Consider the following 15030-nt stretch of genomic DNA (forward strand, 5'->3'; position numbering starts at 1 on the left):
GCTCTCCCTCCTTCACTATTTCTCTCCAGGTCAATCTGTTCTCTGGTGACAGAGGCTGTCATTTCCCTCCTATGTTTGTCACAACTCATTTCTTCCCCCCGCAGTGCTCGAATATGTGACATCAAACGGTTGGTGTGTCACTTTATTTTCAAGTATTACATTAGAAATGTGTAAATGAATGATTAAATATAAATCAACCCTCCCAAAGGAAGATGGGGGGGGAACAAATGGAATAAGTATGAAAATTAAACTGGGATTTCTGTTTTGAGACAGTTTTGGCTTATGACGACGGAGCCACCGAAGAAGCAGATGGCCTGACATCTCCTAATTCTCAGCGGCTGGATTCAGCAGCGCAGGCAGCCGAGCCGAGCGCAGAGTGTGTGTGTGTGTGTGTGGGTACGCGAGTGAGTGTGTTCAACGGGGCCCTGTGTTGCTGAAGGCACCAATCGATAGTGTGAGTAAATAAAATGCACTAAGCTGGTGTAACCCTGCAAGTTAAAGAGAGAAAAGCCAGTCGGCTGCCCCTGTCTGTTCTACACATGACTCCCAGAGGCATCTAAAAAAAAAAACACAGGTCAGCTAAAAACCACACTGTGTTTGCTGCTGCCAGATGCCGCCGAGTTCTGTGTCAAATTAAAGTCTCTTTTGTCTTAACATGGGATAAAGCATCGCTAATGTTCAACAGAACCTCAGTCCAACATATGGGGTTCGTATAAGTCACTTTGTATTCATCCCTAGATGTAGAGTTGTCTCTTTGGTAGCAGATGTGTTGAGCTTAAAGCACCATTGAGGTTGAATATAATCTGTAGACCCTCATAGAGAACTGTACTCCTGACACAGACCTTAAAAAAGGAACGTCAGGTATTAGCACAGCGCTGGAGTTCGAGAGGGGTGAGACAATGGAGAGAGGGGAAGGAGGAGAAAAAGGGGGAGACTGGAGGAATTTAATGAACATCCCCAGTGGGAGTGAGAGAGGGACTATCTACAGGCATCAAGGCCTGCCTGCAGAGAACAGCGCGGAGAAATGATTTCAAAAGCTGCAGAAATCCGAGGGGATCTGCCGCCAGACTGAATATGCCTCCAGGCCAGTGCATGAAAGGGTTAGAGAGCAGGCTGCGTGTATGTGAGCGTCTTTCTGCCAGCGTGTCTCTTTTCACTCTGAGCCCAGTCCTCCTATATGAACCTCGCAGAAAATAGGCAATGTAAACCTGAGAGCAGAACTGTTTTTGCAAGGAAGTAACTAAACAGTGAAGTCTAAATTTTTAAAGAGAACTTGCCTAGAGCCTAGCCCTCACAAGGTAACATCTGTCCCACTTTGCCTTCTTAATACAGTGTCCATATGAGCCACATAGCTGGTCATCCCATTACCTAGAGCTTTCCCAGCTTATCCACCCCGCGAGTTTGTTTTTGTGATCCTCAGGTGGACACGATATATTTACCTTTCAACAAGTCCTGACTGTGGCTCATGGAAGCCGCGTCCAGCACCCCCACTCCGGGGTAAAACAAGCTGCCCTCCTGTCCAGGCTGGCTAAAGTTGGGCGCTGTACCTGCCGCACCCATGCTTCCCCAGGCTCTCTTACCTAGAACCCCACTGTGCTCGATGGGGTACTCCAGCAGGGAGGTGGGTGCCAGGGCGTAAGGGTACTCGTAAGGGGAGGTGTAGATGAGCCCGCCATCCGGTGTGGGAGGCACCAGGGTGGGGGTGCCATTGGGCAGCATGGCAGCCATCTGAGTGGGCCGGATGAGGTTCATGATGGGAGTCCCGGCTGGTGTCTGGGGTCGGAGTGCTTGGGGAGGCAACACTTGACCCGTGGGGGCCGCTATTAGGCGAGGGCCCTGAGCGGCTGCTGCCGCTGCTGCAAGAGAGAATGCAAGGGTGGCTGCCATAAGCAAGAGAGCGAAGGACAGGAGTAGAAAGAAGAAAGAGGACAAAAGATGAAGTGTGGACGATCATAATCACATATGAACAGTGAGGGGGGGGGGGGAAATACAAAGCAGGAAAAGAATAGGGAACAGGAAGTGGCAGGTAGAGAGGAGAGAGGAGGGGAGGGGGCAAAAGGGAAAATTAGTCCATGCAATGATCATGGTGTTGAACCACAAAGCCACAATCTGTTGCAAAGGAAAAGTCAACATAAGCAAGACAAAATAAAAAAAAAACCCTCGCACCAAAACACAAAACGCTGCTGTCATCCCAATGCATTCAAAGCATACAAATCACCATGGCAGCAAAACATTCATCTACTGGAAATGGCAGAGGTGAGGTAAACAACATACATGCCAACGGAAATGGAGCGACGACTACATTGGGGGGAGATACTCAATGAAGGGGATGATTTACAAAACACTATTCACAAAATCACAAGGGGGAATTTTCACCAGTAATGCAAGAACGTGTTGATCCCCCACATGTTCAGCACTCCATTTCAGTTGGAAAAAATGTATAATTTTAAACACATAAATCATCTTTCAAGTGGTTCTGCATAAGCATGTGCTGAGAACAGTGCCACACATGCTTCCCCCCAAAGGCATCAAGCTCTAAGAAAGCTAATGTTAGACGGTGGGCCTGTTCATCATGGCTTCCATTTGAACAGATGTTATACAGGGAAAGTTAATTACTTTGATTAATTTATTCACTGTTGATTTCATGTGTGTGGCCATGTAAAATTACACTTTCAATGATAATAAATAGGGCCCGACCGATATGGGATTTTCGGGTGCGATACCGATATCAACATTAGGGAGAGGAAAAAAATCGGATACCGATATCTGTCTTATATCCATGTTGGATCTGTAGATATAGATGGATATAGATAAACACAATTATTGTGTTGATCTGTCAGATGTAGTAATCAAACACTTGTGGAAAAGATGTATAATGAAGAAAAGATTGTCACTCAACTGGATGGTAACTGCGAGTGTACTTGCATCATCGCTCGACAGTCTGCAGGGTGATATTGGTTGCTGTAATCCATATAGCACCCTCTGCTGTTGACATCCAGAAAGGGAACTGCTAGTGTAATACAATGAAATTCAATTTTAATGCTATTTGACTGATGAATGAATCTAGTACTATCGGCGCATATCTGCGATAAAAATTAGCCGATACCGACAGTCACTTGATATGCTAATATCGGCCGATATTACCGGCTGGCCGATTAAATCGGTCGGGCTCTGATAATAAGGCAAAGAACCAAGGGTTCAAAAAGTAAACGCACAAATACTGAAATAAGGGGCTCTGTAGACAAAGGGATGGGCCTTCATATGATTTACTTAATTCAAATTATAAGCCTGATCATGCATTTAAAAAAAAAAAAGACATTTGGGTGATGAAGGGGCAAACACTAGAAATAGATGAGCTTGTGACGAACATGCAGAGTTGCGCAGGTGAAATATAGCAATGTGCTGAAAGTTGACCAAGAGCAAATGATACAAAGAGATCACGTCTGTGCTGCAGGATGGAGGATAGAAGGGGGGGAGATGAATGATAGAAATATAGACTATAGAACAGAGTGGAAGTTATCCTTCTCATGGCTGGGGAGGTAAACATGAATTGTTTGGAAAGATTCAGAAAGAGAGATCTTCTTATGGTCAGAAACACAACGATGGTATGTACAGAGAAGATCTGACTATGCATCCGTTTAATGAAGGTAAACAACATTAGTCAATGAGAAACACACAAGAAAGGTTTTCTATGATAAAAGCGTGGTATGTGGAGTCAGAAGATGTGGTGTGAAGTACATGGATTGCGTGAATTTGGATGTGTGTGTTTGTACTTGGCAGCTCACTTACGTGTTTTGATGTTGTTGTCTCTGTACGTCCCGTTGAGTATCGCTAGCTCCATCAGCTGCATCTTCTTCAAATTGTCTTCTCCCTCCGCCTGTGGAAAAAGAGAAACGTTAATGTTCATTCGCAATAACACACCAAACACTAATCTGCAACAAGCCGAAGCCCCTTTACAGACCCATTGAAACAATCCACATGGTGACTGTTTCACCTAACAACATGCCTGGGTGTTGTAAAAGTGCTACATTAGGGCAGCTCAATCATTTTGGACCCTGCATGTCATCTGTTCTCCACAAGCAGTGGTTGGATGGGGTTGACAGGAACAGAGATGGTGATGAGCTTAAGTGCTGTTGTCATGGCAGAGTGCCTTGTTGCTCCTAAAATGCTGACAGAGACATTAAGTGTGGGAATGCATATTCATAATCCATATCAGAATGATAATTACTGTAATTTTCTTTGCTCCCTTGTGCGCAATCAAATGCGCAATAACCGCCCTGGCTAATGTCAGTCCTGTCAATTAATGTTTGGATAAATAAATACAAAAGCCGCAGCCACTGTCATTATCGCCAAATTAGGGGACTGAAATTATTCACGGAAAGCAATTAAGATAGCACCCCCTCCTCCCACTCACGCGCGCACACCCATCCATTTCCCCCCCTTTCCTCTCTGCACCCTCCTCCTCCTCCTCCTCCTCCCCCAAACTCCCATTTCCCCTGAAGCTACCGAACACTCAATAACCATGACAACAAAAAAGCCCCTGTGATTTTCTAGGTTGTACATCATAATTCTAGCACGGCGTTGTGTGAATTGCTCCCCACAGCGAAGGGTGCACAGAAATGCATGTGAAGCCTCCTGACCTCTGATCCTCTTTAAATGGACTATTGCTTTCACGGCCTTTTGTGGACAAAACGGTCAAATTATGGCACATGCACTTTCACTGTGTTTCTGTACCACATGTGCGCAGAGAAGGGCGAGACCAGCCTCTCTGCCATGGCAATAATAAAAAAAACAGGACGGAAGATACCGAAACCATCTCCAGTTCCCTTTTCTCTCTGTGCACAGACGGTGTCTCCTGGACTAAGTATAACAACAGTCTGCTGCTCTATTCACAGGACGATAAGGAAAGAAAGACGTGGTAAGGGACAGAGCGAGAAAGGAAAAAAAGAGAACGAGGGCTCAGAGTTAAGCCCTCCCCTGAGACTCCTCCTCAACACCGCCACAGAGAGAGGAAGAGAAAAGAGCGAGGTTAAGCAAGAGAAAAAGTGACAGAGGCTGGTCTCCCTTGACTAAATATAAGGCAGTGGCTTCAGAGCAGTCACAGTATTCAGCTGTGTGTTTGTGTGTGTGCGCCTGTGCAATATTTAGTGTACCACAGAGCTGCCAATTAACAGAGCAAGGAATTTTTCTCTGCTGCTTTTTCTCCATGGCTACCTCCACTGTGCTCAGTCTCTCTCCTTCTAATGGGGAGGGCTGGAGGCACAGAAAATGACAGATTATTTTTGCTCTTTCATGCAGAGACAGCCATAAGTCCAAACACTAGCGAAGCATCACACGTGATTTAAAAAAATGATATGATGGAAAAAGACGAGACTTAAAAACAAGCTTATATGACAATTGACTGATAAACAGAGTAAAACTAGCGCATTCCTCAATCAGTTAATTTCCATCAAACTTCAAGTCTCAGACACTGAAGACGTTGTCAAACAGTTGCCTCTTTCTCGTTCGTTCCCTCGCTAACAGCTCTGGAGGTGAGGTGAGGGCCACTTGACATTCAGAGTCAACAATAATAACCAGGCTAGGCTAATTGAACATGGCCCAGGTCAACAGCTAACAATGCTAATATGGGCAAGTTAACCCTCTTCAACGGAGAGACAAAATCACTACTAATTAGATGCTGCGGGAACTGTGTGTAAACACGTGTTCACATGAATGAACAAGCAATGAAATAGCTGCCCATCACATGGAAAAATGTCATGTTATAAATATATAGAAATATGTCATTGTTATGTCTTTGTCACACAGAAATTAGTGTACACCTCCACCTCTCGAAACCTTTACAAATAAAATTAAGAAAAAACCCACCAAAAATAATAATTTAAAAAAGGCTGTTTTTTTGCAGTAGTGTGTGTGTGTGGTGTATATAAGACCGTACAAATCGTCACCAGATTTAAATCATGGATAGGGCTGATTGTGTCATGCTTTCAAAGCTTCACATTTGTCACAACAATAAATCAGACATTCATCTTCACCTTTTGAGGAGAGTTGTACAATTCACTCTGCTGACATCCTAAACTTTCCCTAACACACAGGCCCGCTTGTCTCCTAACCCTGATTTCAATAGCTCCTTACTTTTCTAAAAAAAATCAATCATCCTGGTGAGCAAGGTGCCTCCCTGCAGAATGAGTGCAAACCAGAGAGACACAGATCTTTTGTGGCAACACTTAAAGACACCAACCTCTTCAAATCAGACAGAATAAAGAGCACATTTAGGAGGTTGTTAGAGGTGAGTTGGTGTTTATGTATATATATAGAGAGAGAGAGAGAGAGAGAGAGAGTACATGGTGGGTTAGCTCCACAGCAGGCTACATTACAGGACAACTGCATGCTGGGAAATTATGTTAGGGCTGCTTGTGTGTGTTTGTGTGTGCTGTATGATGATGGATCTGCAGGGTTGTTGGGGTTAAATGTGTGCAGGGCAAGGGGGGGGGGAGACACCATCCATCCAACTCTGCATAGGTGGCCCGCTGCCTGCTGAGAGGAGAGAGACTAAAATAGAGGGCAGTGAGAGGGGGAAGAGTGCAGATGCTGCTGCTGCAAGGATGAGGTGTGCGCCGCTGTGTGGGAAATGTGTGTATCCCCAGTGGAGGGGGCGCTGATATAGCTCCATCTTCTCACTAACACAGTTTGTTAGCTAAAGAGTCCAAACCCCGGCAGATTAATTGTGTTTTACATCTGAAACAAGCCAATTTTTCCCCCCCACATGAAGATATCAATTCCCTGCTGCAAAATTTTGCCAACATTGCTTTCTGTGGACGTTTTGTAAGTGCTGGCAGTGTCAGAGCAACAAGAAAAGATGGCAGATCCAAAATGGCTGCAGACAGGGGGCTGTGAGATCAGAAGAGTCCAAAACATTATGCTTGGGACACTTCTGGAGTGGAGTTGGAGCGGCGCTCTGTGTACCGGGCCAGCTTCCTGCCACAGATGCGCAAGCTAAGATGAATGTTTGATGAACAGAGAAAGCAGTTAACACTTTAATGTTGCCTTGCTTAAGGTGTTACTGCATTAACTGTCTCCTCAGTCAGCATGCAGCCCCCACTATACAACAGTTACTCAGATGCAGCTGATGTTGAGACCCTGTGTGTAAGCAAGCTGCATGTGTGTCTGCAATGATCTGGCTGATGGGGGGAATTCCCAAGGGAGGGAATAACCGCTGGATTATAGAATGAGAGGGATGAGTAAAGGAAGTTTTTCCTTATCATCTCAAACGTGTGAGCATGTGGGCACCTAACAAACACACACACACATCCGCGGCACGCTCCTGTCCATCAGCGGAAAAGCCACTCAATAAAGCTGCTCTATCCAGAAGAATCAGATTCAATCAATGAGGCCTATTTGTGAAATCAGCAGAGCGGGAAAAGCTATCAGGGAGGAGCAAGACGGAGGGGGATGAGGACGGGAGGAGGGTGGTGAGCTAAAAGTAGGTGAGCCGTGTCCCACTGTCGCTACCTGACAGCCCTGCGATGAGGTCACTAGATGCATGCTAAATCACTGTCATGCCTCACTCTCCTGTGACTCGCCTCCCGATCAAAGCTTCTGTGTATATGTTGATGAATACAAACTGGAGCTAATGCCGATTGTTACAGACAGTAGAGCTAATGCTAAATGCTACATGCCGTGTTTGGAGTGTGTAAGCAACATATGAAGGGGCTGTCTGAGAGTGTTTATAGGACCGCACTCTGCACACTCCACCCTGACACCCCGGCTCCAGGCCCTTTTCCTATCCATCTCACCCGCAGATAAACACAACAGGCGCCTGGATTAGGTTGGATGAATTCGCTCATGTCTTTGGCTGCAAACTGAGGGGGAGTTTTTTTTGCTCATATCTGGAAGGAGTTACCGTCTTATGCTATGCAGCTCAACTCTGCTGGGAGAGATGAAATGATGAGCAGCAGAGAGAGATAGATGGAAATAGAGGTGGAACAAAAGGAGTTAAGGAGCACTGCAGAGCAAGGAGAAGAAGAAGAGAAAGCGTGAATGATTGTCTTTGAGTTGGTGGAGAGATGGAGAGATATGCAGGAAGAAGAAAAGGGATAGCCGGAGAATATAAGACAAGAAAAGACAGACAGCATAGTGAAAACCAATTTGTCTGTTCCCCAGTGGGCTGACACCGGCTACGGCCTGCTTTCCTTCCCTGGCCTCACTGCCAGTCATCACAAACAGACGCATGCCTACACACACACACACATATATATATATATCTTAGGCCATAGCAGGGCCGGGGTCAGGATCTCTCCAAACTACTCCAATTACCACAGCAGTAAACACAGCCTGCCCCGGCTGCCTCCTGGGATACAGAAAGAGGCAGAATGTGTAGAACTGAGAAGGAGGAAGGAGGAGGGGGGGGGATTTAGCAGAGTTTAGAGGAGGTGTTGGTTGTGGGGGCCGGAGGGAGGGAGGAGTAGATGACTTCATGTAGAAGGGGTGGATCTGGTAGTGGCGGCAGCTGCTTTTTCTCCCGTTCCCCTCCTTCTCCTTCCTCCCTTTTGGTTTCCTTCCCAAACTCTAACATCTGGAGGAAAATGATTACTCTCGTCACGCTGCCAAGGCGACTTATCAACAATTCCACACTCTCCAGAAGCGGATGGTAAGAGGGAGAGGAGAGGAAGGAATGAGTACTTGTAGTGAGCTTGAAAAACATCTCCACACTAAATAAATAAGTGACAAGGACGTTTAATCGATTCAAGGCAACGAAAGCAAACTTGGAAGCTGGGTCGGGTTAAGAAGTGAAAACACATTCTCAGCAAACCTGATTCCCATGTTTTCATAGACAAGACTATAAATCAAAATAAGTACTCCACAAAAGTGAAAAACATGTCAATAACAAACACACACACACCCGTCATGGTAAAAGATGCTTTTCTAAAGTAATAAATACAAAACATCAAACATCTTGTTTTTCAATGGAAACAGCAAGTATCAATCAATTACAAAGTAAAAGTAGTAACAACAACCAAAGGCCTCACAAACACAAAACCTATTTCCTTCTCTCTTTCACAAAAAGCCCCTTCAAAGAGTGTGCTGCAGTGTCCTTTCTCAAATTCACCCATGCATTTTCAAAGGCAATTTTCTTTGTGAACATATCTGCTAAGGGAATCGAGCCTCAACTGTATTTTCCTTTTCCTCCCCAAAGACTATGAACGCAACTCTCCTCCCTGACTGTCTCCATACCTTCACAACACTTGAGTAAAGCCTCTTTATTTCTCCTTTACTCTTTGGCTCCCCTTCCTCGCTCCCAGACAGCTCTGTTAGCGATGTGCGCCATTAGTCATGCTAAACCACCAAACACACTAGCTCATTAGCATAGAAGTGAACCTGACTCCAGTCAGATTATTACAAACACATCACGGCTGCTCCACCCCATTACTGTCAATCAACTTAGCTTACCGAGGTAGAGTTTAAAGTGGCACATGAAAAAGTCAGGAACTAACTCCTTCTGTTAATTCTTCACTTTCTGCAATCTTAGCAGAGCTCCAAACATGACGACGCCTCGGAGTACAAATTCTGCCTCTGTTCCCCCGGGTGTTATCCTTAACATGCTAAGCAAATATGGGTGGCTCGACACAGTCTGAGCCGTGGTTTTGGTCCTGGCTCCTGGATCTATGAGGGATTAAAAGAGCTCTTTATTGTCCTGAAGAAGAAGGAAGTGGGCAGCCTTGGTGCTCTGTGCTTGTTCCATCAACATCAGCTGGCACACACACACACACACACACACACACACACACACACACACACACACACACACACACACACACACACACACACACACACACACACACACACACACACACACACACACACACACACACACACACACACACACACACACACACACACACACACACACACACACACACACACACACACACACACACACACACACACACACACACACACACACACACACACACACACACACACACACACACACACACACACACACACACACACACACACACACACACACACACAGACTTGGTGCCAACAACAAAAGAAAGGAGATGAAAAGAGAAGGGGAAAGAGAATGTTTTCCTACTAGCTCACTGCACTTTCTTAAAATGAAAGAAAAAGAAAAGAAAAAACATTTTTTTTTTCTCTCCCATTTAAGTCATTTTTATTAGAACAAGAGGGAAAGCTGTGTGGAAATTCTGAGCGATTTTGTTTATCCTTAGAAACTGGGCTGGTATTCAACGTAACATAACAGCATTAAGAGTGGATTAAAGTTCATATAAATAACCTGGAAAAATATATACAGATTTAAAAAATAAATAAAAGGATTTAGACATGTTATTAAAGCTTGCTGGCCTGCAGCAGCTTTGACAAACAGATGATGTTCGAGGCTGAGAGCAGGAGGGATCATTTAGTCCAACCGTGTTGTACGCCGGAAAAACAGCTGTCCATTCTCTCCTGCCTCTCATCATCATCTGCTCCCTGCCCACCAACTAAAATCCCTCTCTTTCCTCTGTCTTCTCAGGCTATACTCCCAATCTGCACTTCCAACCTCCACCTTATGCATCCACTTCTACTCGATTTCTCCTTCTCCTGCTGCAGCCCCTTTCCCTTTATCCCTCATTCCACCAGGCTGCCAGACGCTGTATTGTTCTGTCCCTGCGATCCTTTAATGCCATCCAATCGAGCAGGGAATATCTTGAAGGGATTTGGCCGGGGATGATTTGGGAGCTTTAAATACTGCTGTGGGATTTGCATCATTCAGAGATCCTGACTCAGAGCTGATCGCTGGAACCTTCTCATAAAACAGGGATCTAAAAACCTCCAGAGAGACTTGAACATTTGGAAGCATCTACCTGGACGTTTGCAGGCGTCCAAGGAACAACACGTTTCATGTTTTGAGACACATTCCTGCGGCGTCCTCAGTTTGCTCGCTCCCTCCGACCTGACAAAGCTCTTGTTGTTAACATCGGCAAAGGTGAAGGCCTTAGTTCAGTTGACATGCAGTGTTTCCCCTAGGTTTACAGCGTTGGGGGGGTGGGGACAAGCCGACAAGGCGACACGACGACACAAACACTTGAAGGAATCTTGGTGTTCATGTGTTACTTTTAATGACAGATGTCCTTTTCTATCGGAAAGGTTTCCTTAAATGACTGATTTCCGACTCTATCCACTATCCTATCCCTACAATAAAGGCACAAAAAGCCCAAAAATAAGTCTTAAAAAAAAAGATTGACCTTCAATATAATGGTAGGGGACACACTGACATGTCTTTGAACCCCCCCAAACATATTCTTATTATTTACATCTGAAGTGTTTACATGGAAGGCTGATTCTCGGAAAGATAAGAGCTCAGTTCATACACTGTACAAACTGAGTTTCCTCTACGGCAAAAATATGTCACCAAATGACAACTTTGACTGAGATTCTTTTAATGATTTGGATCACTGAGTCGCTTACAGAGATAAAACTAGGTCTGCGTTAAGCCCACATAAAGCATTTCCAAAAATGATCGTCTGTTTTCTCAGTATTACACTGTTGCGTGCATTCTCAGCCAAGAAAAAAAAACAAAAGCATTGGGATTTCAACAAAGGTTTTAGACGAGAAAAAATAATGTTTGTACTTTAGTTTTTCAGTGCCCCACTTAACTCAACCCAAGTTCCCACCATGGGAAAACCAGTCAGTGCAGTAGACGAGCAAGTCAAGTGTCGCAAACATCACGGCTAACAGACAACAACAGTTAGAAGAGAAGCTGCCTGATAAACAAAGCAAGTGAACCCGAGTGAGATAAATTCAACACTCGATACACATTGAGGGAGACAAAAGAAAGCTATCAGTGCAGGGTCGGCTGCTGGGACTGGGAGAATGGAGTCTGAAATGACTTGAGCGACGGCTGGCAAAGCGAGTCATCACGGACTGAAGGAGCTGGATTTGATGGGCGGCCTTTGGGCTCTCTAAACGCTGAGCTTCACACAATCCTATTTTCCCTTCCTAAACACTAGGACACACGGTCACTGGGGAGGCAGAGATGAAAGCAGTGTGTGTATGTGTGTCTCTGTGTGTGTGTGTATATGTTCCCACTTTGCAGATGTTAGGAGCCTGGCCCTCCTCAGACCCCTGAGGAAGTTCAAAAAAACCACTGCAAATGGACGATGTATATGGTGGAGAGTATATGAGATGAAGGGAGGGAAGCAGAAAGACAATGTGCTCGAGTCTCAATCAACATTGGAAATGCAGGGTCCTACAAATGGACCCACAAGCATCTGCACCAATGAAAACATCCACACACAAACACACACATCTGCATTTTCTCGCCTCTCTGTGAGGGGATTAAGGGGACCTTCAAAGAGAGGCAGTGAGAGATTGGCTTGGGCTTGCAGGGTCCCTCTCCTTTCCCACTGGAGGGACCAGGGCAGATCAGCCCGCCTTGTTACCGCCCCCTCTTTCTGTGCTCTATTAGGACACTTGGAAAAAAAAGCCCTGGGGAGGGCCTAGTGCAACCAGGTGGATTAGGAAGGAGGTTATTCTTCTCTGATGTGAGGGGGGCCTGGGTGGTTTGGGACCCCGAGTGCATGTGTATATGTGTGAACTGAAATTAAAAGGGCAGTACAAGTGTGTAATGCAATTTAGTAAGTGGTGCAGAGGGCTTGTGTACATCGCATGCACCTTCACTGGGACTTGAAAATCTAGATGAATGAGACGAGAGAAGGAACAGGAGTGGTTGTCCTCAGAGGGAAGAAATGAAAGAGATGGATTAGCGACAGGGCGATGTTTCAGGAAGAAAAGTGGAGGAAGGACAAACTCAAGTGAATGACAAAAAAAGTGCGAAGTCTGACATTTAGGCCTTTTTCAGCTAGTCAGACTCTGCTATTGACGCTTTATCTGTTATGATAAGTTTGGCAGCTCAGTAACTTACATCTAAAGTAAAACACATGTTTATTTCCAGTTTATTGCTTGCATGATTTGGGACATTTTCCAGCTTCATGACCTTTAAATTTGAACCCCTGTAGTACATGAGCGTTAAAAATTACAATTATGCACGTTACTATGTGTCTCTCTTCAGTCTAACATTGTCCACACCGGTGATTCTGTGAATGATGAGGCGATAAAACAAACGTTATTGCATCTGAATATTTCCCCAGCTTTTGAGTTGAAACCGTTTCCTGTATCTAGCTACTGTGACCGGCCTGGTGATGAAATTGGGAACAGCCAGCAGAGTGGAGTTCAAAGTCACATAATCTGTTTTCTTGTTCGTATGTCACAATTTGTGTGCAATAACATATTTCTGAAACACAAACCTCACTACAGCTAATGAGCTTTATATAGATCTGCCCCACGGGTGAGACGCACACGTGAGCATAAACATAGTTCTATCTATTCTATGAAGAAAAAAAACATCGCTTTGAGGATCACAAAGCGCCTGCAGTTTGTTGGTCTGGTTTAAATTGTGTGAATGTATCTGATTATGATTAACATTCATTTCAAAGACATGGAAGAGCTTTGATAGTGTTAGTCCGCATTGGAATGTTTTCTATACGTGTTTTCAGCATCGTATACGAGGCAGAGGGACCGCGTCCCCGCAGGATGAATGCTTCTCAGTTCTAGGGACCAGGAAATTAAAAACAGGAGGAGGACAGGAACAGGGAAGGTGGCCAGGCTTAGACAGGTTGTTCCCGGCAGGGGATACTGTTTCTTCAGGGCCAGAACCACCTGTCTGCCCCTCAGGAGAGCCAGGGAGCTGGAGATGAGGAGGGTTGGGCAGATGGAGATTCTGATGGCAGGAATAGCGGGGGAGGAACCCTTGGGCCCAGACCAGAACAAGTCCTTCCTGTTGGGTTTGAGCTGGCAGCAGGGACTTGGCACACGAGGAAAGAAGCTCAATAGGTACTGTATGTAATAGAGCAATAGAAAGCTTAGGAACGTGTGTGACATGGGAATCATTCACATTGTGTCCACATAAGTTACTACAAATGTTTTCAGACATATCCCCCCCTCAATAATCCATAGAAATAGAATTTTTATAAAGCAGCAGTGAGTATATTTTTTGGACTGGCACAGCTGAGACGGAAAGATTCAGTCTGATGTTTGGTTTGTAAACAGAATTTGGTGACCGACAGGCAATTGCAGATAGAATAATGGAAGAGAGGGGTGAATGGATTGTCCCCTAAATCACCCACAGTGAGAGAGAGAGAGAGAGAGAGAGCGAGAGACAGCAGTGGGCAGAAAAAGAGGAGTAAAAAAACATGATACAGAAAAGACAGTGATGGGGGAGCGAGAGAGAGAGACAGGTAGAGGGCAATCAAAACAAGAAAGTCTAAAAGGAAAATGGACTGATGATTCAAATACTGTATGCTCCCACAACTAAAAAGATGACAATTGGCAGAGATCCACAAAAAGGTTTTTAATTTTTCAAGGTAGAGTGATAACATTTTTGGAGGTAGAACGAAAAGAAATGAAAAGGACTTCTAAACGAGAAGCTTTTTCTAGCATGACTAGACAAAGAGAGTAGGATGGTGGTTTCCCTTCCTGCCCATTTATGACCTGCTTAATACAGAAATAGCCTCCTTTGTCCTCTCTTCCCGTCTCGGAGGTACAGAGGCAGAGGGAGGGCCCAGGTGAAAAAAAAAATAGCTCCCAGCTTCTCCTGCCAATAATCGTTTGTTTCCAAGTGTGGGTCATCTGTGTGATGTGACTGTGTATTTATTTTAAACCACGGCTGTACTGGGATTGCAGTCGTTGTCTAGTCTGAGACTGTCTTCAGGTGTTTAAAGTAAACGCCAGTAATCACGGCGGAGGACTTGAGCCTTTCATCACTGTTTTGGTGTCTGGAGTGCAGTTAAAGAGTAGCTACTGGACCCCAAGATTGGCTATTATTTATGTCCCTAAGAAGGTCAATGAACAACCAGGGGATGCATAAATGTCTTGTTGCATGCATGAGTAAATACTGTCTCATGGAATAGCCAATCATGGCCACTTCACACATGCCGACCAATCAAATGACATGCAGTAGTAATCATTATT

General features: G+C 45.0%; 1 protein-coding gene across 7 annotated transcripts in view; it reads right to left on the bottom strand.

Moving 5' to 3' along the window:
• The window catches only part of qkia (QKI, KH domain containing, RNA binding a), a 73677-nt gene that overhangs the window by 8229 nt on the left and 50418 nt on the right, over positions 1-15030 (bottom strand). For 2 of the 7 annotated variants that reach the window (XM_061063173.1, XM_061063171.1), the window contains exons 5-7: positions 3790-3877; positions 2900-3010; positions 1440-1880 (exon numbers count right to left, since the gene is read on the bottom strand). In XM_061063173.1, coding sequence (XP_060919156.1) covers positions 1440-1880; positions 2900-3010; positions 3790-3877 — 640 coding nt within the window. The remainder of the gene's footprint in view (positions 1-1439; positions 1881-2899; positions 3011-3789; positions 3878-15030) is intronic. The other 5 variants (XM_061063175.1, XM_061063174.1, XM_061063172.1 and 2 more) reach the window with 5 other exon arrangements.

Source organism: Labrus mixtus, chromosome 18, assembly GCF_963584025.1.
Source record: "Labrus mixtus chromosome 18, fLabMix1.1, whole genome shotgun sequence".
NCBI classification, from domain to species: Eukaryota; Metazoa; Chordata; class Actinopteri; order Labriformes; family Labridae; genus Labrus; species Labrus mixtus.